The 23,971-nt window shown below is 46.9% G+C and overlaps 1 protein-coding gene across 2 annotated transcripts; it reads right to left on the bottom strand.

The window, feature by feature from the left end:
- Positions 1–1,595: 1,595 nt before the first annotated feature.
- Positions 1,596–20,999, bottom strand: KLHL24 (kelch like family member 24). Of its 2 annotated transcripts, none has more exons than XM_048954799.1 (7): positions 20,911–20,999; positions 11,492–12,479; positions 7,452–7,636; positions 6,770–6,888; positions 5,549–5,737; positions 4,974–5,162; positions 1,596–4,046 (listed from the first exon to the last, which is right to left on the bottom strand). In XM_048954799.1, the coding sequence occupies exons 2-7, from the start codon at positions 12,409–12,411 to the stop codon at positions 3,846–3,848; spliced, it is 1,803 nt and encodes a 600-aa protein (XP_048810756.1). In that variant the 5' UTR covers positions 12,412–12,479; positions 20,911–20,999; the 3' UTR covers positions 1,596–3,845. The 2 variants fall into 2 exon arrangements, with proteins under 2 accessions (XP_048810756.1, XP_048810754.1); XM_048954797.1 differs by lacking the exon at positions 20,911–20,999 and adding an exon at positions 17,270–17,451.
- Positions 21,000–23,971: the final 2,972 nt, after the last annotated feature.

Genomic DNA, 23,971 nt, shown 5'->3' with positions numbered 1-23,971 from the left:
AAGCTTCAATCTGGTCTTTCTTGTGGGGCTGAGCTCACAGCTTCATCTACCCATGAGGGAGAGCTCCTAGCAGAGCTTGGAAGGTGCTTGCAGAAGGAAACTGGGGACTGCAACTGTAGGGGCTACCATAGGATATCTCAACTACTTGAGAAGGTGGAGCGGCCAGCACGGTCCTGCCCCACTTCTCTGTCCACGTGAGCACCTCCTGTTCCTGTACCATCAGCCTCTCAGACACTGCAGGGTTACAAATCCTGTTTAAAAAGCTTGAGTCAATTATCAAAGGGATCCATATTAGCATCATTCACATCAAACGTATCTGCTTCACAGTGGAAATAAGCAGTCTTTAGTGAGAGCTGCACTGGTGCCAATTAAAAAAATAAATCAGTACAACTCAGGACTTATGGTGCTATAAAGAAAGCACAGAGCTTAATTCACGAAAGGTACCAGGCCCACACTGGAAATGAGCTGTCTAATGGTACAAAAAGGAGAGAATCCACAAATGATGCCTATATAGGCACAAGCAAGAAGGGAGCCTACAGCCAAACTGACTGACTACCAGGCCACACTGTATGCTTGGCAGCTGAGGAACGGGGCACACGGGCTACAGCTACAAGCAGGAAGGCACCAGCTGCACCCACATTTTCCACACAGAACCTGCCCAAAGCCAGGATGACAAAACATTCACTTTCTTCTGAGTTTACATCACATTGCTAAGAAAGGAAGGACGTATCTCATGAACTTTGGAGCAGGATGTAGTGGAAATCAAAATACAGAAGGAAAATATTTAATTTCTTTTTAAGTGTGGAATACATAACGGATAATTAATGGTTTAACGGAGGGAGATATTAGACAGCTCTTAATATTTGCACCTATTTGCACTTTGGGGAGACCTGATCCCTGTGCCTGCACAGAGTTGGGCTGACAGCACTGCTTTGCTTTGGAGATGCTAAGCCTACAACCATTGATGATGCAAATCTTCTGATTATGGTGGAAGACATTCAAAACTTTCTCCCGTGGCTGATGGAGGAAAAACAAACAAACAAAAAAATCAACTGGCTCAACAACAAACTGCAGTCAGCCAGAGTGCAGAGAGCTTCGACTCCATCTACACCCAGGTGAAGCACATCAGAGAACAGGTGCCTCAGGAAGGCAGCCTCCTAAATAACGTATCCTTCTGCAAACATGGTTCAATCATTCTCTTCTACCACATCTACAAATACAGTTCTATGAGAGCAGTTCTTAAGTGCAAATCAGACTCAAAAAGCAAGAAGAAAGTGTCTGCTTGTTCTAAGGAAATAACTATATGAATAACTACCATTCTAGCGATGCTCCACACCTACCTGGCTCTGCATACAGGTTCCCAAGAACTGCAACTAGAAGTTTTTTTCTACATCTACATTTCTGCATTTACAAGTTCATTCAACACTTGCAATTTCAAAAATAATAGGTAATGGTACATAATTTGTTAATAAAATACAATGCAACTCTAAACTGAATTTTCAAAACCATAAAAAGCAGTATTTCACTATTTACAGGGTAGTGCAGTATTGTAAACAGACTAAAGGATGCCTATACATAAATGACACTGAATCAGGAACGCTTAAAAACAGTTTAGCATGACAATCAACATCACAAATCTGAATATAAACATGAAGGAAGTCAGAGGAAGGAAGAATATTTTTCAAACTGCATCTCTAATGAAGTGCTCCTATCATTTTTTACATTGTCATTTACAATGATGGCACGAGTTATATACAGTGTTAGTATATCGTATCAGTTACTGGGCAATTACCATTGCTATCAGTGGACCTTATTCACAGGTACTAAAATAACATTTTTGAACAACACTCGGCGAGCAGACACACTGGAAACTTAGAAAAGAATTCCATTTATATCCAAGATCTGTCTTAGGTTCCCAAATGGCTTCCTATTTAGGGCAATGTGAATGTACACGGGGCTCATTTCCTAATTACATCACTGATGTGCAGAATTTCGTATTTTATCAATATTCTTTACATATACAAAGCAGTGTTTGGTATTCAGCCAGAAACTGAAATGTGTCCTTTCCTGAGGTTGCAAGTTAATGCATCACAAAGTGCAGCTCCCAGTGCTCTTTAAAAGTCACGACCGCGTGGCACTGAAAACGATGACTCCCAATTTGGCACAGCTTCACTGAGGGTCAGAATTTCCATCTCATAAAGAAACAAAGATGGTGAAGAAAGTCCAGCAGAGCAAGCGACGTTCCACAGATGGTGCTTGTTTTACCCTCCTGAGTAAGCATGGACACCAGAACGCTGAAGCCAGCTCACCTTGCACAAACCGTATGCTTTGCCCTGGCACTGACCAACCTCCCTACTGGCTGCTGTCAGAGTTTCTTTGAAAGGGAGTTCCCGAGTTTTCTGGTGACTAATAGGAAATCAGAAGATAGAAAATCCTGCTCATTTTCCAGCTCTCAAGTGCTATTTCAGTTTTCGCGAACTTGTGCCTCAGCTGTACAGCTGCACAATGGGAATAAAGAGACCAAGTGCAGAAATATAAAGAGGACTTAAAAGAAATACCTTTGCTAAGGAAATCTGGGTTGAAATACACGTGCTTTGCTGGCTACAGAATGAGCCAGGACATGTGATGCAGGAGTTATGGTTACACGGAGAGCTGCACGGCCATTTTTCTAGTGACATGAAGGACCTGCAGAACTCCTCATCTGTGGCCAAGCAGCTTTTGCACTGGTTGAGTTGCACTGAAGTGATTGTCTGAAGACCAATACTTGGCAGGTAACTGAATCATCTCTTCAGACGACAGATCTTGAAGACCCGTCTGTTTGCTGCAGGATACAGACTGAGTCCCCACCTGCTGCTAGGTCATTCATGGCGCCGTTATGAACAGCAGCAGAATCCGGAGTTCGTTCTTCTTTATCCCTTCAGTAGCTTAGAGGCGCTTTGCAGCGAGCAGGGAGCGAACCCAGCAACTTTCAGGCTTCATCTATACTACTTGGGAATTGAAACACCAGGATTCCACGTTTGTTTCACACAGCAGACCTACACCCCACTAGTCACTAGTTTTCCATGTTATGTAGCCGTGCACTTCTGGTAGGCATTTAACAACACTACGAATGAGGTCCATGGCATTAAGGTACACAGTCCTCGCTGCAGTATGTTGCAGTGGCTCACTAAACAACCAAGATGTTGCTGTTCTTCTTCAGAGAAAAACGTTTATCTGATACTTGTCCTATGGAGCTTAAATAGTCTCTTTTTTTTTTTTTTTTTTTTTTTTGTATGTTTTCGCTTTTCCTTTAACTCTCAAACCATGCATGATCTGAAATAAAATCTATTTGGTTAAGCCATGTAATCTGCTTGTGAGAATGCATTGCATATGAATTGTAATCATACGAGCTGGTTTTTTTTGTTTGTTTTTCTTGACTGAAAGTAATTATCCTGGATAATTCTTTGAGATTTACTTCCCTATGTACTTTCCCAATTAGCAGAATCTGAAACACCTTGTAGGTATCCCTACTTAAGACACAGGCACAAGTGCTTGTGAAGGCACTTTCCCTACAAAGCTTCCAAGATTGAATTACTAAACACACATAGGACAACCATCTGATCCCTAGCACAGCACAGTCTGGTTACTAGATAGATCTGTAGACAAGAGACCAGTTTAACTTAAATTAACCCTCCTTGCTTTTTTTTTCTCTCTCCCCAAAAAGGCACAGGATACAATTTTTTATGACACTTAGGTAGGGAAAGGGCATTTTCCCACATTTGGATTTATAAATCAGTCTTGCAGCAGACTACTGGATTCGTTCATGCCATCATCTTCTCCTTTTCTTCTTCTCCAAGAAGAAAAAATTACAGTTTAAAGCCCTTTTCATTATACCTATGAATGGTCACACAGCCGTGATACGATACTGGCCTGGGCATGGCTGCTACTCCTGTGATAATGCCCGTTGCAGGATCATAGCAAAGAATAGTGTCTGTGGCTTCACCGTTTTCCCGTCTTCCACCAAGGATATAGATTTTTCCATTACACACAGACATGCCACAATTCTCCTGTTCCAAAATACACAAAGGAATACGTGATTATTTGAAAAAGAGAAATTTCAATTCACGCACGTCCACCCCAGTGAAAGGACAGCACTGTGACTACTGTTTGTAAACAGGCTGATCTGTACCATTCCCTTCTCAAAGGGCCAATGCAGAAAGCACAGGGCGTGCAGAAAGCAGTGAACACTCCTACTGAGAGGGCTTTTTCAGGTCCAAGCCTTTACTTTGCATAGCTTGCACAAAGGATACAGTGGAGTACAGCTGAATATTGTGCTCAGAGATGACCATTTACATATCTGAGGTAAGGAAAGGCAAGAGGAAGCAGAGGATTTCAGAAGGACTGCAGCAGGCAGGAAAAAAAAAGGAACAAGTAGAAGCACTTTGGAGGAGTAAACAAGGGAGAAGGAAAAAAAAACAGGTCATGACTGAGAAAACAGAGAAATGACAACACTATGTCTTACTTGCAACAAAGAAAGTAAAATAGGGACCAGAACAGAAAGTAGTAAGAAAATAGGGAAAGACTGGAAAAAGTACAACTCTCAGATGAGGATGTGCAACAAAAAAATATTGATGGATGTCTAGAGTCGATTATAAGAAAATTACTGTCTTCAATTTATATATAAAATATACAGCAGGGCTTGACAGAGACTTATTTCTGGACACTTGAAATGTTATCCAGTCTACTGTTACCCTCTTGTTCAACAGTAACTTCTCTCGAAGCCTGGGCTGCCTAACACTGGCTCTCAGCTTAAAACCTATTAGTTTAGTCTCTTCTCTGAGGTTGTCTACTATACAGATGAAGAAGTAAAGCAAGAATGGAATCAAGAGATGCAATTTTAAGAGACTTAAATCAGCTTCTATTAATTTCCTCCCAAGATATTCATGTAAATCAATACCTTTCAGACATTTACAGGCCTCGCCGTGTTTAATTACCTGTCTGCTGAATGTGTTCTGTACGTGCATCCAGTAGTCCTCAACTGGATCATAGCAGTATATTGCCTTGGTGAGCCCACCAGCAACATAGATCAGATTGTTTAAAGACACAGCCGTAATGCATCTTTTTGCAATAGGGATAGTCGCACGGAGCAGCCAAGAATTCGTGTCAGGATCATAAGACTGAACCTGAAAACAAACACATGCATTTGAGATTAAAAGCCCACCCGAGATGAGAGCGTGGCACACCCACAGTTTGTAAGGCGGACAAGAAGGAAGCAATGCCTGGTGGGCAGTGCCTCACCAAGAAAATGAAGTCCGTATAAATACAGGCATTTTTTGCACAGTCTGTATTCAACACCTTTGTCCAGACAGTTTGGTTTAAGCCTCGCACAGCACATTTCATGTCCGCGACAGAAACCAAAGTATCAGCATGCTAACAAGCTGCTGTTTCCTGCTATGTATTTTCGTAGTTTTCCAATTCCATGCTCCACCCAAAGCCAATTAAAACAGATCATTTTCAAACCAGCATTTCTCTTCACTGTGGATAGAAGAGACGTGAGCAGTTAAGCGACCTTGTCAGAACACGTGTTGTCGTCAGGACCGCCGCCGATCACAAACAGTTTGCCGACACAGCTGGTGACTGCAGGAGAGCTCACAGCTTCCTTGAGGGGAGCCACCTCTGTCCATCGATTGGAAAACGAATCGTAGCACTCCACGCTGCTGAGGCGGTTCTGCCCATCGTACCCTCCAACGACGTAGACCTAGGCAAAATGGTGAGAATGGCCATCGTTTCCTTTTTAGAGTCATTATTGAACTCAATTATGAAAGAAACGCTGCAGAAATGCTGATTTTTTTTTTATGTTTTATTTTTAGGTTTTTGCTTGAAGGGATGCTTCCATAAAAAAAAATATGTATATTACACGGAAGAAGAATGTGGCCTAAAATAATAGTTCCAGCAGAGTTTCCATTTAGTCACACATAGAAAGACCATGCAAACAGACACTATAATAAAACAGAAACAGAACTCCACTATTTGAATGGCACTTACAAAAGCAGGCACTTCTCAGCATTTCGCACGTGAAAGGCCACATTCAGCAGAAGCTACTGCAGAAGTGCACCTGAACTCACCTCTGCTCTTCTGTTTTACTTTTTTCTACTTGCTTACAGAAGTCCTTCCTCTCCGTTTCCTGTGGCATCTCTCACACTCAAGAAGCAGATCTCAGCATTAATTGTGCCCGCCCCCCTTCCTCTGCTTGCTGCATCTCTAAAACTTACTGCAATGGACCCCACACAGCCCTTCCCTAAAACTTCCATTAATGGAGTCAGCTGATCCCAACTACTAGGTTCACATTAAGGCACAAATAAATCTTCATTTCCTTACAGTAACACAGCAGGTTAATTTCACTATTAAACACTAAATAAAAGAATGGAGAGAAGACAAAGCAGTACTGCTTTTTCTTAAAAACAGCATAAATCATTTTGATTTCGAGAGCACTTTTGAAAGTGGGTGAATTCTGATACATCTTTGCCTGCAAAAAAATCCCCAAAACTTGGAGCTAAGACATTCTGATGACAGCTCACAAAAAAAACTTTGAGGATTTTCAGTTCCATGGACAGTGAATGACCAATCAAGAGCACAGTTCTTTCAATTACTGCCTTATTTGAACGTATGAAATGTGATTTAATGGGACATGCAACAAGGTAATACTAAACGTGCACGTACGTCTTCTCCACTACTTTCTTACACATATGAAACACCCCAGCTGAAGGAATTATAAATGTACTTCTCTTACTTTACCAAGAAGAACAGCCATTTTATGACGCCATCTGCCTTTATTTAAGGAGGCAACTCTGATCCAAATGTTAAGCTGAGAGTTATAAATCCAGACATCCCGACTATTGATTCTTCCACCTTTAAAAACAAAGATATGCCAGAATGAGAAATGTCAGCTACCGTCATGCCCCTCTACGGGGGGCAGTGGAATTATACTCTTCATACTTGCTTGAAGTCAGTTTCAGAGGATTTCAAAACATGAAAACATAGATGTTTTACTTCTGTAAACCTCTCTCAGCAACATGCTGCTATCACATCAGATTATCACGTCAGATCAGAATGCACCTTAATGGCTTCTGCCCATGCTTTTCAGACTTCCTCGAGTGTAACTACCTGGACAAGACACTCAAAACGGGAATCTTAGCTGCTGCCGTGCCTTGGGGAACATTGCTAACATGAGCCGCTTCCCCCTCTTTGATCCATGCACCATCTCCTGCTTTTTACACATTGTTCAAGTGACAAAGGCACTACAAACCTGAGGTGACAGGTTCTTTGCTTAAACTAACATGTGCTGTGCCATATGATCTATCCTTCCTAGGAGGACTAAGTGAGGGGTATCAAAAAAAGACTGCAAAGGCCTGGCATAAAGTGGATCACCAACTCAGATGCTCAAATTGGAAGGAATTGCAAGGATTATTCACCTGAAACAAGGATATCATTCCGCAGGGCGCACACTGCATACTCAGATTTGGTAAACTCTGGAAGTTTGGCCAGTGATTTCCATTCTCCTGTTACAGGATCGTAGCACTCGGTGTACGGCAAGTTAAACCCTCCAACTCTTTCACAGCCTCCAACAACAACTATCACCTCAGAATAACCAGTTGACCTAAAAAAGGGAAAACAGAACTCAGATGGAAGAGGTACTTATCAGTACAAGGAGGCCAAACATCTTCAAAACCTGTTTGGAAAAAAAAGGTCAGAAAATTCAAGACAAAAAAGAAATCAAGAGCTCTGAAAGTAAGCATGAGACAGTCTGCAAAGCTTCCATTATGTTCCACCCTCATTCTCCTCTGACCTGATGCTTCTGCATTATATGTACTCTGTGTTCACAGTAGTAGAAAAATCCACTACATTTTAATCCACGTTTGAATGCAGAGAATCAACCATCTTCTACAAGCAAATCGAGCTAGGAATGAATTCCATCCCTTCTCTCCAGTGTATAATCAGGAATGTTCCTCAAAATCCTTTCTCTTCAGGGTTTTTTTAAAAAGAATTTTGCACCAGTAGATATTTCAAGGTCTGCTGTGTAATAATCAAGTAAAATAACGTAAGATTTACTTTTAGTAAGCCTCGTTGTTGCTTTGTGCTTTAACTTTGATCCACATGAGTAGAGAGATCCCGTTCATAACACTGCTGAGTATCCCTCTGTCTGAAAACAAAAAAAGCCACCCTGCTTTATGACTGCATTTGAGCTAAAACTCGTATGGGCTGCACCCAGATTTCCTAATATTTGAAGTAATGCATACATATATTAGCTTATAAATCCTGATGACAATTTCTCTGCTTTGAAGCATCACGAACAAAACCATTTAGCTCATCTACCTCCTTGTCACCATACATAAAATATACCCTTCTATCTCACACAAAGGCAAAGGTACTGAAAAGGCACTGCAAGAAAGATTACACAGTGAAGAATTGCATCTGTGGAGGCACTTTACACACCTGAACTAGACAGGAGAACACTTTTCTGCTGCTCAGCTTTGAAGTGATGTTGATTCTTGGTTTCTGTGTATTTATTTGAAGTATTCATTTTAAAGAGAAACAGCTCTGAAAGGAATCTCTCGAAAGGCAGGAGAGGAAAATCTTCTGTACCTCTAAGGTAGTACCAACGGAAATGAAAGTTTTCTTAAGAGCAAGTTATTAATCTCACAACCTGCCCAGAGGCAAGCCTAGGTATCTACTAACTGTGCTGAAAACGTGTTTGCCTGCAGATTACTTTTTAGATTAGAACCAAGCCCTCTATTTACTGGAAAGCTCACTGTACTGAAGTGTCAACATTTACTTTCAAATCAGCTGAACAAAAAAATCTCGGATTGAAGAGGGCTTGTTATGAGAGCTGTGCTCCTCAAAGGGGATATTAGTTTAGTACAACGTTTTAAATCCAAAGAAAAAGAAATATCCTACATAGCTTTAGCACCTACGCAGCCATACATTTTCTTCATTTAAGAAATGTTTACTCTGTGCCATTTTCCTTGAACAAGTCTTGCACTGTAGAGGTTTTAAAGTTAGTTCTAAATGAACTAACGATATCTGTGAATGGAGGTTAGAAGCTGCTGCAGCTCCCAGACAGAATGTGAAGCAGAGGTACAGGGGGTCCTCCTGACCCTCAAAGGAAACAGCATGAGCAGAGGAACAGAGGTGAGCTGGAAGTCCCAGGGGAGACCCTCCAGTTGTGAGGAGGTGAGAGAATGGACAAAGGGGAATGGAGACAGCTGACAGCATCACATTATCCAGAGCACTCCTAAAGCAGCTTTCCAAGGGGTCTCGAGCTGCATGCAGCCCTTTGGCCTCAAGGACAGTGCCAAGCACCACCACTGTCAGCTGCACTAAAGAACCTCCAGTAATTCAAAGAGACTCCATTCAAAACCACCTTAGGTGTGTGGGAGACTGCATGTCTCCTGTAAGTACAGCTCCTCCTGGGTACTGACTTGTGTAGTGAATGGGAAGACAGAAATGTCAAGTGAAATCAAAAGTCACCTCTTTTGAGCCACCCACCTTCTTTGAACACATTTCTGTAAGTGGCCAAAAAAGATGCGTCAAAAGGTTTGTAACTGGAGCAACTTCTTAGCAGTTAAAGAGAACACTCAGGAATCAGACAGCTTCAGAGGAACTGAGCGATAAAGAAATTCATGGCAACATGAAAATCTAAAGATAATTTGAACCACAGAACAGCAAGAGTCCAGTCGGTAGCTTTTTTTGTTTATAGTCTTGTTTTGCACTTGGAAATTTGCTATTGCTCACTGCTGGAGCAGTGCTCACAGACCTGCTGTGCACACAGCCAGCAGGGGACAAGAGAAATCCAGCCTTAACGTGTCACTATGTCACTGCAGGTGCACAACTGCACAGGACCCCCAGCGAGACCTCCCGTGTCTGCCAGCAGTGTCTAGAGGCACACAGCACCGAAACGAGCTGCTCACCCCATGTTTTGCACTGTGTGCCTCAGGTACCTCCTCACTGGCCTCCAAAAAAAAAAAAAAGATTAAAAGAAGAAAAAAAAAAACACAACTGTGAAAAAAAAATCTACACTGTTTTTTTAAAAAAATGAGCAGACCACACTTTAACTGCATACATGTCCATACAAGGAATCGTATGCTGTTTCCATAAGTTTCAGGCAAAATGCTTGCTTGGGAGATTCTGATGCTACTGCCTGTTTCCTTTTAGAAAGAGTTTATATTAAAAAAGGAATTGGAAAAAGTCCAAGAAAGAAGAGATTTCTCCAATGTCATCCGCTCCCCAAATCTCCAAGAAATGCCCAGAAAAGCTGGGATGAAAACAAGGGCAAGGGGAGACCTGGTAACTGTTTTAAAACATCACCTCTTTTTGCTATAGGCAACCGAAACAAATCGGCAAACAAACAGGCAGAAACAAATGACAAAGAACTATTCCACAAATGTAATCTAGAAAAGGGGAAATAATTCCTGCTGGGAGGCCAGCCAGCTTTTTCTCTTTTAATGACTTCTCTCACTCCTGCCTACTCAGATTCATGTTGCTGCTTATTAGGCCTAGCAGGAAGAAACACGAGGCAGCCTGAAATCACCTGCATTAGGCAAGGTATGGCATTTACAAACTGGAATGCTACAGACACTGCCACAGCTCCCTCAGACCGACTCAGGGAACTCCTCACAAACCAGCATTCCCAGCTCCTGATCTTCAGTGAACCAAAAGCTCCAGGCCCTCCATGGCGCTGCACAGCTTTAAAAGGCCGACAGCGGGGCTGCAAGGGGCTCATAGAGAGCATCACCTTCACACAGCACCTGATGTAAGACTGCAGTTTAAATCAGCTGGAGGTAATGACAAACCATTGTGCCAACTACGTGTAGAGGTACGGCTGTTACTGGGAAAATGCTTGGGCTGGGGGAAAGGTCATAACACCACCAGCCATTAATTGCGTTCCCCTCGCAAATTCAGTCACCATTTGTATTTTTGTAACACACCATTAAGTAGCAGTAATTCTGGATTATTAAAACGTCATGGAATAAGCATGAAGTATTTCAGGAACTGTTTCATAATTTTTTAAAAAGGAAAGATATCATGTCTTTATAGTTAACAATCCGTTGTTCTGTTGTCTACTGCAATTTTTTAAAGCATTTTACAGCGTAACAAGTAAATCTTCTACATATGTATCCCCATCCATATTGTCTGCACCACAATGCACACTTATGTGACTACTGTAAAAAAAAAAAAGGAAAGAATGTCAGAAAATGGAATTGCTTACTTGCTGCAGCATAGCAAGCTGATTTCAAGATGCTGCCACTGCATGAAATAAGACAAAAATATTTCACTTGCAACACAGAATACCTTCACTTATCTGTAAAATATTGCCTTATTTCTATTTTCTAGGCACATGTGGGGAAGCACACAGGTATAAATGCAGTGCTCCAGAATGCAGACCAAGATCAAATGCAAATAAATCTTTTCCAGGAGAGTGTATCAAATCATATAAAAAAAACTACTCCCTCACCTGCGTGGCCGAGTCCTGGGAGACATCATCTCATTGCCAAGGATATGGTACCTCCTGGCCTCGTGCAGCAGCTGGTAGCACTCTGGGGAATTCTGTATCAGCTGGTCCACTTCCACGGTCTGAACGAAGTAGTTGGGGTGTAACAGCGGGAGCCTGACGTGCGTCAGCAGCTCGTGTAACACCGGCCTTCGCAGCTCGACCGCCCGGTACACCCAGCGCATGACGGCCTCGAACACCATCTCTTCCTTGGTGATCACCAGTTCATCGCTGCAGATGTAATCAATAAGCTCATCTTTGCCCAGCTCGAGGAACTCTTCGTGCTGGGACACGTCCTCAAACGTCTGCAGTGCAAAATTCCGGCACTTGGTGAACAGCGTCTTGAGAGAGTGCGTGTCTGCGAAGCGCTGGATGCCCAGGCAATTGCAGGGGTCCAGCTGTTCTTCCAGGAACTTGGCACAGGCATCGCGCAGAACGCTGATCTGAAAGAGGCTCGATGTTTCAAAGAGATACTGCACGTTCTCTGTAGTGATTTTCACCTTGCCAGTGTACACATACTGCAAGAAGCAGTCCATAGCTTCAGCTAGAATGCCGTTGATCTCCACCAGCATCTCCCTGCTTTCTCGGTGGTCGTTGCAAAACATGGCTCTGAAGTAGCTGCTGCAGGCTGAGAGCACCGCGCGGTGGCAGGGAAACTCCCGGCCCTCCACACAGATAATGACATCCGTGAACAGCCGGCTGTCTCGGAACTCATTGAAGATCTGCAGAATGCTTTCAGCGTGCGACGATCCCGAGGAGAAGTCAAAAAACTCAGGGCCTGACAACGACTTTGGGTCCATTTCAAAAACTTTCCGCTTGGTTGCAGGGGAATCTCGTATCCCACTATCCTCTCTATTCAGTCTGCGTCCCAATATTAGTACCATTGTTACATCAGTTGGCTATAGAGTCATTGAGAAAAGTTGGCCGAGTTTCTTCTCTGCAGTGCTACGGTCTGAAAAATTGAAAACACTTCAGCAGTCAGTCTGATATCTGCTTCGCTTCACCACCACAAACAGCCAAGATGCCCATGGGGGCACACAGTCAGTGCAGCTTTCCACCTTTACCAGGGCTGACCCAGCAGCTCACAGCAAGTGACCTTGCGCAGCGCAAGGCAGCACCACCTGTTCACGTTAAACACAAAGCATTCTCCGTGTACTATGTGTACACTATACATAGAACAGGTGTCAGGCCTGACAAATTCTGAACACCCCAGCATCGCTAGTATAGGATTAGAGCTCAACGTAAGTGAAATGGGAGCTCAGCTTCAGCAGATTGCTTTACTGACACAAACCAAGGGCTCTCCTGCACAGAGCTCCAGAGCTTGGGCTCTTCTGGCTTTTGGAGCCTTTGTGTAACGCTGTAATCAAGCTAACCAAAAGGTTGGGGGAGAAAAAAAAAAAAAAAAAAAAAAGACCTTGCAATATGTAAATATGTAAAAGAGTTGAGATAAATCACTCCTTTACCTGTTATCACAAATACCATAACACACTGCCAGTGGTTAACAGCCATCAGTTCTCTCAATGAACAGCTTTGACCACTGTTTTCACTTTTCCACTCCCCATATCTAGAAACTAGTTCACTAATAACCTAAGCTGGAATTAATAATGAATGTAAGCTGTTAAAACAGAACTGCAAAACAGAATAGAGAATGACATTTGTGTAAAGCTACTGAACCTAAAAATCAAGGGAAGTTTACTGAGGAAAGAAATTTTCTGTTCTCCAAAGAACTACAATTACTAGCAAAAACACTGCCTTCTTTTCGGTTTTAAATACACAGTGCACAACAACCCTCCCAGTACAGATTATTAAAGTGCTGGAGTAGCAAAAATACTCAAATGCTAGTAAACACCAAAACTAAAATTTTTAGGTGAAGAAAACACAACAGTGTGCAGATCCTGGATATTAGAGGCGATGTGGTCAGTGGGTCTGGCAGCAATACATCACACCAGCACTCCTGGACTTGGAACTGAACTGGATGGCTGTCCAGCAGAACTCCACGCCAGCAGAGGGCTGGGCAGAGCAGCCCAAGGCTCTCACACGAACACCATCCCACATGCAGGTACTTCCTATGTGCATGTCTAGGAGAATGTGCCCTGAATTATTTTAAAGCTCATGGATTATTTTTTTCCCCTGCAAATACTTGAGGAGGTGCTTTGGTTTCCCTTGTTCCCAATGTAGAGTCAGTAAACATCAGTTCCTAACACAGCTTAGATTTCCTGACGCGTTAGCATGTTCAGAGCTGCAATTACCCCATCCAAATCTGCCCGCACCGCTGCTTACTACAGAACACAACCAGCCATTCTTTCCTACCTTAAATAAACACAGCACCTTTAAAAGGCACCACCTCTGCAAGGACCAGGGAGCTGTGAGATACATCTACCTACTCACTGAAAAAGGGTGTTCTATACCTTCCATATGAACTCCTTCACACACATTCACAGGGCAGATTGTCGGTGTACTCCTTTATCCTACAGAACAGTTCATTCAATCCAAATTAAAACAGGCTCAGTTGTCACTGCACTGTCTGAAAAACACTGCTGCAATGGGCACATCTAGCAAAATCTCTCTGAGGCAACCAGCTAACGAGGCATCATTAAGGCAGCCTGATCTGTAACAGATATTCTGTCCGAGGAATTTATTTCCCAACCATTCTGCCCGGAATGACGCAGCCCACATAAAAACCAAGAACAACAACAGCCATCACCACCTCCATGGCTGTGCTGCCAGCACCCAGCTTTGTCTGCAGTCAATTCCATACTACTCAGCACGGGAACCTGGGCAGAAGTGAAGTGATTGCAGTAGAAAAGGGAAACGTAACAAAGAAAATCTAAATATAAACCCTAAAAGATCGATTCTGGTGGCACGGCTTTAGATGGCTGTTTCGTTCAAGTTAATGGAGAGTCTCCAGAACAAAGCAGGTCTTTAGTTAGAACTGGGACACCAGCAGACTGCGAGGGAGGGAAGGAAACTACGACTGTTCAACAAGAGCTGGGCTTTTTCTTCTGTGAGGAGTTAAAGACTTACAAAGATACTGCATGATGCAATCACCAACAAATGAAAATAAGGCCTTTGGGCTAAGACAGCTCACTGGAGGAAGCACTGCCTTCCTTATACTTGAAACTAGGAATAGCACCAAATTATTGGTCACCAAACAATTTGTGTATTTTTTTTTCAGTGTCCCAACGGTTTGAAGAAATGGGAGACTAAAAAAACATCCACAGAGCAAAACCTACTCCAGGGGCTAAATACTGTAATGTCACAAACAAGACACAATGAAGAAAAAAAAATAATTAAACTCCAATGAAGAAATTACGGCTTTCATTATAAGATTTAATTTCTGTCCAGTCACTTCTGTACATTTGCTGAAGCACATATTTACGTAAGACCACCACCAGTACTTGTAGGGAGCTTATGAGCAGAAAGGGGACTGACTTCTTACACAGCCCAATAGTGACAGGACAAGGACAAATGGCTTTGGAAAAAAAAAAAAAAAAAAAGGGAAATTTAGGTTAGATGTTAAGAATTTCATCCTAACCCAGAGGGCACCGATGTGCTGGCATTGCTGTGCAAAGAAGTTTTGTGTGTGTCCCATCCCCGGAGGTGCTCAGGGCCGGGTCAGAGGATGCCCTAGGCAGCCTGAGCTGGTGGGAGGTGTTCCTGCCCATGGCAGAGAGGTTTAAACTACGTGATCTTTAATGTCCCTTCCGACCTAAGCCATTCTATGACTCTGCGACACTGTCATATTGGAGCTCCATCAGACACACGTATGCTTTTCTTGCACTCCTTGCTCTGTATGTCTTAAATGGACAAAATGCACCAGACTGCTTGCCTGAGTAAATGGCAGCAAAGAAGGACCTTAAACAAGCCACAGAGACTATGTATTCAAACACACTGCCTCCGACACGGATGCTCCCACACACACCTCCAAGTTCAGCTGGCTCATCAACAGGCAGTTCCTCTGCCTCCTCACTGCCTGGAGGCTCAGCTGCACCTCAGAGGTTCCTCAAACACATCCCCTAGCTGAAGCCCTAATCCAAAAGCCACCAGGTCCGTAGAACCTCTGCCATGACACCTTGTATCAGTGAGGTTCCTGTACAAACAGCTTCACACTGCACTCAACTCCTCCTTCCCCTGCTGCATTATCACAGAATAGCCTGGGTTGAAAAGGACCACAGTGACCACATAGTTCCAACTACGTGCAGGGTCACCAACCAGCAGACCAGGCTGCCCAGAGCCTGGCCTTGAATGCCTCCAGGGATGGGGCACCCACAACTTCCTTGGCCAACCTGTTCCAGTGCATCAGCACCCTTTGAACCATTATGCCCCTTTTCACCCCCAGCTCTGTCAACTACCAGCTTGCTGGCAGTGTTTCCTTTTCTCACAGAACTAAGCGGCTCCATGTGCAGAAGGGACGGAGAGCAGCAGCAGCTCCGTGCAGCCAGCTAGCAGCGAGGCTCCCAGCAGCGGCACCACCATGCTCCCACAGGGTGCAGTCCTGGGAGCTACTGAGGCCGTGCTGCTGCACAGGAGGCAGCTCCCACCCCACACCCATCGCCTCCACACCGGTCCCTCGGCACGGCTGGGACACAGCCGCCTGCACAGGCAGGGCCGGCACAGCCCCAGGGATGGCAGGCCGCCTAACCCACAGCGCAGGGTGGAGGAAAAGGCACAAGCTTTCCTTCCACCAATACCAAACACAGCGTCTTTTCTTCCTTCTGCACGACACAGCAAAGTAAAGCTTTTTGTTTTAAGGGAGCGTTTGCCGTTGGCTTAATAGGAGTGTCAGAACGATGGAAGCCTCCCGATAAACAGCAATACCTCAGCAATAAGAATCCAAAGCTGACTGATGAGGTACAGTTAGCGGCACTGCAGAAGTGTTTTGTTACAAACGTCAGCAGCACCAAGATTCGGCAATAAACAAGGCTGTGACACATAGCGAGCCGGAGAGCCCTCAAAAATCGCCCGGCAAAAACAGGAACTGATTTGGACGTGAGACTCACGATTAATTGAGGCCCGAAATACCCCAAACCGAGCGGCAACAATAAAAACAAACAAAACCCTTCAGCACGTGCGCGGCGTTCGGGCGCGCCCTGCGCGGGGGAGGTCAGCCCGGTCAGCGCGGCCGGCCGCGCACGGACCGCGCGTAGCGGCGCCAGTGCGGGCACGCGGCGCCCGCAGCCGGGGAGCGCGCGGGGAGCGCGAGCACGAACAGGCCCGGAAGCGCGGGCCGCTCTCGGCGCACGCCGCCACCTTCCTGTTTACACGGCCGAGCCGCCGCCCTTTGTCCCCGCGCGGGGCCGTAACTGCGGAGCCCGGAGCGCCGCGGGGCCGAGCCGTGCGCCCCTCAGCGGCCCCTTAGCCGCCCCCCAGACCCTCGCGCGACCCTGCGCGCAAGCGCGCCGCCGCCACCCCGTCCCGAGGCCGCCGCGCGCACGCGCGCCCTCCAGCTCACCTTCACCCCGCGCCGCACGGCTCCGCCCCCCCGCCCGCAGCCCAATCCGCGCCGCCGGGCTCCAACGCGCCGCCGCCCGGGGGAGCGGAGGGGAGCGGGGAGACGCGGGGTTACGAAACGGCGGTCGACCCCGGACCGCTGCGAGAGGCCGGCCGGCCCCGCCGCCCGCAGGCGTAGCGGAGGCACGAAGCTCCCGGCGGGACCCGGCGGCGGAGCTCCACCGCGCGCTTCCCTGCCGCCCCGCGGTCCCGCCCGCCGTTCGCCCTCCCGCCGCTCTGCACTGTTCTCACCCTCCGGGTTTCGGTGCCACCCGCAGCCGAGCAGGGGCCGGGCCGGGCCGGGATCTTCGCGCGCCGCGGCGTCACCGTCCGTTGCCCGGCTCGGCGCGGAGCTCTCGGGTGCTGCCGGCCGCTGCCAGCGCCGCTCAAAACAAAGGGGCCGGGCGGGCACGTGACCCGCGGCACGTGACGGCGGCGCTGGGAGCTGTAGTCCGGCGCGGCGCTCGCTGCGCGGCCCTCGGAGCGGCCGCTCCCCGCACGGAGGCGCGCTGTGCTCCGCAGCGCCGCTGAGCCGCCCGGCTCCTCGCCCCGCGGCCCGGCCGTTTGCGGGATGTGCGCTATTTCTGCTCCGCCCTTCGGCGAAAGAACTCTCGCGAAGCCGCGGTGCCCGGCGGTGAGGCGAGGGCAGGGACGTGCGGGGCTAAGTTAAGCTCGTTATCGGACACCGAGCGAGGCCCTGTGCGACGCCAGGAGCGATGCGGCCGGTCGCTGCTTCCTTGAAGGCTCTCCACTGCTCCCATCCAGCAGTGCTGCCTGCCGCCGGGACGCAGTGGCCGCATGAGCAGCAAAACAGAATCGGGCGGAGGCTGCCACCCCCCCCACGTCCCTGTCCAGGTGCACCACCCTAACCAAAGCAGAAATAGTAACAAGCTAAAGTTCCTATTACAAAGGCGACATCAGATCTTAAAAGCATATGGCTTAAGGAACAATGTAGCTCCAAAAAACACATGGCCTGAAGCAAATGTTTTGCTTAAAATAGACCCTCCTGCCTGGCGTGCCCTTCTGACCGCTGGGACTGGGCCGGCCCTGCCCGGCTCAGCTCAGAAACAGGAGAGATTAAGGGGCAATGGTGGGCAGGGAGGAACAGGTGCCCTGGGATGGCCCAAGGAGCTACAACTAAACTGCACGTGGCAAGGGTACCGAGTGTGAAAAGGGCAAATGGAGCGCTTAAAATGAAAATAATAATTAAAAACTCGGTTGGGCAATCGGTGGCTTCATAACTCGCTCATAATGCAGCCGAGCGCTTCCAGCCCCGAGGGCCGGCACCAGCAGAGATGGAGGGCAGGAGGCTGTGCTGTGTGGGTCACCCACAGGGCTGGACCTCCGCTGCTCCAGGCACAGCAGCGTGCTGCGGGGAGGTTGAAGCCAATTATTAAAGATGGCTCATTTCTGTAAAGCTCTGTTAATACTTTCTTAGCGGTATAAATCGATTGTTCGGCATTTCAGTATTTTCAGAAGAGGTCAGGGATGTTGCTGTCTCCAGCCAGCCTTAGGAAGGCTCTCAGCTAAAATTAGAAGCGCACGCCCAGCAGCATCCCTGTGTTTTTCTGGTGGTGCTGAGTCTGAGTCCCAGCATCGCCAGGCGCTCTCACACACAGCTCAGCAATGCCACCTAAACGGGTCAGCGCATTCCTCCCGCTGAAAGCGTTCACTATTTTAAGAAGCCATGTGCCGGCATGGCCCTGAGAATTTTCCGCTGCTGTGCGAGTGCCTTTGCTCCCTACCAGGTATTCAGAAAATTAAGCAAAGCCCAGACAGCTCTCAGGTGATTAATGCACACGGAACACAAAGACAAAAGAAAATACATGTTTTCTTTTGGTCATTATTGGCTGTGAGGGACAGCTGTTGACAAGGGCAGCCTGAGGAAGGCTGTGACCTGGGAACAGGCAGGGCTGGAGAATTGTCTGCCCAGGGACAGCGGGCAGCAACGGGCATCAGAGAGCCCACGTGCAGGCTGGGGTTCTATGGGAATGAGGAGTGAAGGCAGACAGCCCTGCTTTACCTCTCCTCCCAGCAGCCACTCACTCCTTCTAAGAGCCTCAAAACAAGGCCCATGGGAACAGTCTTCCCATGCAGAAAGCAGGTGTCTGCTTTTTCCACCCAGTATCTCCCATCTCCCAGGCCTGGGAGAAGGCTATGGGAGTGGAATCCCAAAGCTGAAAAGAACAAGCATTGCATCACTGCTGCTATAAACACTGAACTATTTCCTTTTTACAGCCATTACAGCACCAAGAGAGCATGAAAACAATGTCTAACCTGGCAAGACAGGGACTTGCTGGGGTTTGTCTGGAGCTTCCCTTTAGGGAGAAGCAAAGAAACGGCGTTGTCTGAGCTCCTTTTAGCCGCACAGGGCAAGACCTGAGGGGCTGTTGTTGCAGAACAGGCAGACAGATAGCACCTATAACCACCAACCAAGCACAGGCACGAGGCCGTACCTGCAGCACAGAGCCCGAGCTCACATGGCAGTGCTGCAGTGCCTGCTGGACCACCACGGCCCGACCGCAGCCCTCGCACCCCCTCCACAGCCAGCTGTTCTTGTGCACTCATTTCTGCACCACACGCCTTCCCTCGAGCCGTGCTGCTGCAGACACCACACAGCAGAGCTCCAGCTTTGCCCTCCAGCCACACTTAGCCACTCTATTTTAAACCATTTGCCAGTACCAGGACCAGTTAATAGGCAGGGCACCATTTCATCTCTGAGTCCTTCAGGCACTTCACAAGTTAAATAAATCCCTTCTTCAGCCCAAGTAACTGCAAAGAGCTTTGTCTGTCAGTGAAGCAGAAGGTAAGGCAGGCCTCAAGCAAACATGATTCTTGAGGCCCACGTGCCCGGTCTGAAGGCAGCGGCTGCCCTGCTGGGATGGACAGGGGGATGTGGAAACAACTGTCGTATGGATGCAGCTGCTTCAGAACAGCACGTGAAATCCCCCCCGGATCAACGCCTGCTCGCCTGTCCTCTGTAAACAAGGCTCTGGGCACCTGTTCTGAGGCTGAAAATAGGGCTGCTGCTGGGCCTGAGATACCCCTAAAGGAGACGGCCATGTACCGCTCCGCCATGGCTCCCACCTGCTCACAGCGCTGTGCCAGCTGAGGCCGTGCTGCTGGGCTGAGGGCTTCCCATGGAGACAGGAGGGAAGATGCTATCAGAGTCATCATAAGGAGAACACCTTAATGAAGGTCTGCAGATTCCAGCCAGCAGCTAAATCAACACCTTGTTTTGCCAAGAAAATGTTGTGAAATCTGTGGCTTATGCTTTGATCCCAAGCCTTCCCTACCCACCTATTTGTGAGCAGGATCATTAGACAGAAATGACCATAAAACTCAGATCGGTCAGGTGGGAGCTGCCAATAATAAACACTGTCACGTTGCAGGGCCAACATGCTGCTGAATCTTGAGGGAAGAGTGGAAGGTGTAAACTACCACATGTGGTATGAATGCCTTCTGAGCCTTCTGGATTTAACACTTGTATGTAGGAGATGTTATTTTGTGTTTTAAAAAGGGGAGGAGAAATTAAATGAGGAACAAGTTGTTACGGTAGACAGGAAGCAATAAAAAGGCAAATACGTCTCATTTCTTTAGAGGCTTATGTTCATGCTATTTATGTATTTTTTCCTATAACAAACCTAACATCCATCTTTCCTCTACCACTGAAGCCCACTGACAAGAATATGAGTTCCTCTGGCTACATCTTTCCCTGGGACAGGAATCACAGAAACAGAAAAACGCATAATGAGAATTGTCCGTTTTCTTTTTGGTGGGAAAATCACATTTTTTTAAAGTAATTACTGATTGGCAGAGACAAACAAACAAACAACCTGCAGTAGCATTCCTAAGGCTAAAGCAGTACAATTAGCAGACAGACGCTCCGTTACCTGTTCTCCGCAGCCCCAGGCAGCCGGCCGCCCCTCGCCCTGCCCGCAGCCCCTCGCCCGCTGCCACTCGCTCCTGCCGCTCGAAGCTCTGCCCGGCTCCTCCTCCTGGCCCGGCACCAGCCTGCCCGAGGACCTGTCACTATTTCCAAACCTGAAGCGTTGTTGCTCGCCCAGCCTCGCGCTGCTGTCCCAATGCCCTACATTCCAGACAGCTGCCCTGATGCATCGCACAGCCCCGACTTGACAGCTCTCGAGGAGCTTTTGCAGCAGCCCCACGGCTCCTGGCAGGCCAGCAGCGCAGCGTGCCAGGCTCGGGGCACGGCAGGGCTGCAGGCCTCGGGCTGCCACCGTGCTCCTCAGCCTGCACGAGCCGTCCTGTGGGTTGGCTCAGAGGGGCCCAGCCATGGGGCTCCGGCCGTGCTGCTCCAAGCACACCGTGCAGCAGCAGGATGCCCAGCTGCGGGGCAGGTGCTGGGATCATTCTGCTGCTAGGAATCTCACAGGCAGAAAGCACAGCTCTGTTATGCCAAGACTGCTCTCACCAGCTTCAAAACCTAGCCACCAATGTGCTCCTAGTGTATGCCTTCAGATCCATTCTGCAGGCAGCTGAATAATTTCCAGCCGTCCTCAGGAAACACTGCAGCTCCTTCAGCACTTCCACTTTTTATTTTTCACATCACTGCACTTTGTGCAGTGTCTTTATTTGCATAAGGACACGAACAATTAACCTTTACTGCTTCTAAATTTAGGTCATTCATAATTCAATTAATTAAAATGCAGTAACAGTTCTTACTACTGGCAATAATTAGGAAGATGTGCATTTCCATAACGTAACTTGTGCTCAGAGTGGTAATTTTTCCATCCCTCGGCTACTTTGCTAGCAACCCAACACCTCAATCCCTGTGCAGGCAGCAGGAAGCAGTGAAGCAAGGCACAGCCATGCTCCTGAGCTCTGCTTACACCGTGCACAGCTAAGGCTGAGAGCCCTCCATGTGTAACTGGTGCTGAAAGCTGCCCAGCAACCTAAAGAACAATATCACATAAGCTGAGATTTCTTGCAGAAGAGACAATGAGGACATCCTGATGAAAAAAAAAACAACAAAAAACAAACCCAAAATGAGCATGAAGCTTCAGCTGCTGTAACAGTGATGCAGAACATTATAATTGATATTTTTATATGAATATGAGAGTTCATCAGGCATTCACCATTCTCCTCACCATCAGGCTGAACGTTTAAACCACAGCTGTAAGCCAAACAGAACTGCTCTGGGGGCACATCATAACTGGAAATGAGACAGATGTATGTTCTGCCCTTGTACAGGACAGCACGTGTGGGCTGCACTACGTTGGACTTTGACAAAAGATTACATATTTACTTACTGAAAGTATGCAAATTTCTGCTTCCTTCAGCAGGTGGCTAACAGGCAGCAGAGTGATTATGCCAGAGTGATTATGTCAGAGAAGGAGACCCAGTGATTAATTACACAAATTTTGTTTCTCCAGTGAAAAGCACTCGTGTTCCAACAGTAGTAATAATTGGTAACTGCATCCTTATTTTTGGCCCTCATCAGCTAGCAGCTCCCTTTCCCTGTCGTTGCCTGTGGTAAGAAATCTCATTAGGCTTCATCATGTTTAGATTTGGCTTCACCTGCACGTTGTTTTTTGCTTTGTGTCCATGGGGGATTCCAGTCTGATGCTCCTGGCCCTGCCAGGGGTGCAGAAGAAGCCCGAGGTTGGGCTGGACGTGGTCAGAAGGGCAGGCTGCAGTTCTGAGCCTGCAGAGCATGCAGATCACTGCACTAGCTTTTCCTCTTTAGGCCCTCCCAAATAGCATGCCGAGAGTTTTTACAACTTGAGGAGGAAATCCATGTTACAAACCAGCAAAAATCCATCACAAGGAAGGTAAGGACCATGCTGACTGTGGGGCCAGGGTTTCCAAGCTTTGGGCAGTCCAAAACCCAAAGCAAAATTCAGTCACGGTTGTGGAGCTTCACTCACAGTGTGAGCTCATCAGTTAGGTATGTGTGCACAGAAGTGGCTGAGATTGACAAGCCTTCATGAAAAATAAAAGTCAGCACTGCTTTACACTTCAATAAAACCTGAAAGTGGGCTTGTTTTCCTTGCTTTCTGACCGTGCTGTCACCATTTCACAGGGCCGCTTAACATATTGTCTGAATGGATCCAAGAACTGAAGTTTCGGTCCCACCGATGTCCTTCCTGCCCATTATAGCATCAAGCACACAGTGTAACACAGAGCTCCATATAATTCACTATAAATGGCAGTTTCCTTCATTTCCCAGCCCTTCCTATGCGGGACTGCTCTCCTTCATTTCAAATGCTCCTTAGGTGGATGCGTTCTTAACAAGCTGTAACACTTTGTTTGGGGGCCGGTTCTTACCTCGGCACTTTGGACATCAGGGCCTGTCTGCAGCAGCAGATGGAAAGCATCAAGAAATACAAGATCAAAATAGCACTAAAGACAGCAGGCTTCTACTTCTTCTAGTGTGACCACAGTTTCTTTGGTCCTCTTGCAGGGATCAAAGGTGTAATTTACTTAGAGGGAGAATTATTTGTGCGCAAATGACCATTAACTAATAACACAGAGAAGATGCTCTTAAATTCCAATGGGCAGCATAGCAGGCAGCACTAGGCAAGTGTCCCAAGCATCTTGCTACTTACATAAAATAAAGCACGAGGGAGTCTGATGCTGATGACAAAACCTCTTTGTGAGTAACACCGGCAGAACATTTTTGAGATAAATACAGGACTAAGTTGTAAGCAAATGGGACACTTCTTTTTCAAGAGAAACTACAGGGACTGGAAATAACAGCTGCAATTCTGTTTCAGAGACTGAGAGTGAAAAGAGGAAGCTCTTGCCTGTTCTCATTAAAAACCTGCAAACCTGCAGTAGTCTAAGCTACTTGTTGAGGAAAGAAGGTCCTTCTTCCAGAGAGAAGGAAAAGACTACTGTGAATGGGGAAGGATGGTTGTGGCACTCGCTAGCAACCTCAGACCTACTGCATTTCTTATGAGTCTTGCCTTTCGCTCCATCCCTAGTCTC

The sequence above is a fragment of the Lagopus muta genome, chromosome 9 (genome assembly GCF_023343835.1).
Source record: "Lagopus muta isolate bLagMut1 chromosome 9, bLagMut1 primary, whole genome shotgun sequence".
In the NCBI taxonomy this organism is placed as follows: domain Eukaryota; kingdom Metazoa; phylum Chordata; class Aves; order Galliformes; family Phasianidae; genus Lagopus; species Lagopus muta.
The sequence above is the reverse complement of the archived record's forward strand: the minus strand, read 5'-3'. Positions and strand labels throughout refer to the sequence as shown.

Bases quoted from the DNA above. Each gene is read 5' to 3' on its own strand.
- KLHL24 (XM_048954799.1), bottom strand. From the start codon at position 12,411: ATGGTACTAATATTGGGACGCAGACTGAATAGAGAGGATAGTGGGATA. The intron at 5,738-6,769 runs GTAAGAGAAGTA...CATTTTGCCTAG, and splicing joins TGGCTGTTCTTCTTGGTAAA to GTCTACGTCGTTGGAGGGTA. The intron at 5,163-5,548 runs GTCGCTTAACTG...GTTTGTTTTCAG, and splicing joins ACAACACGTGTTCTGACAAG to GTTCAGTCTTATGATCCTGA.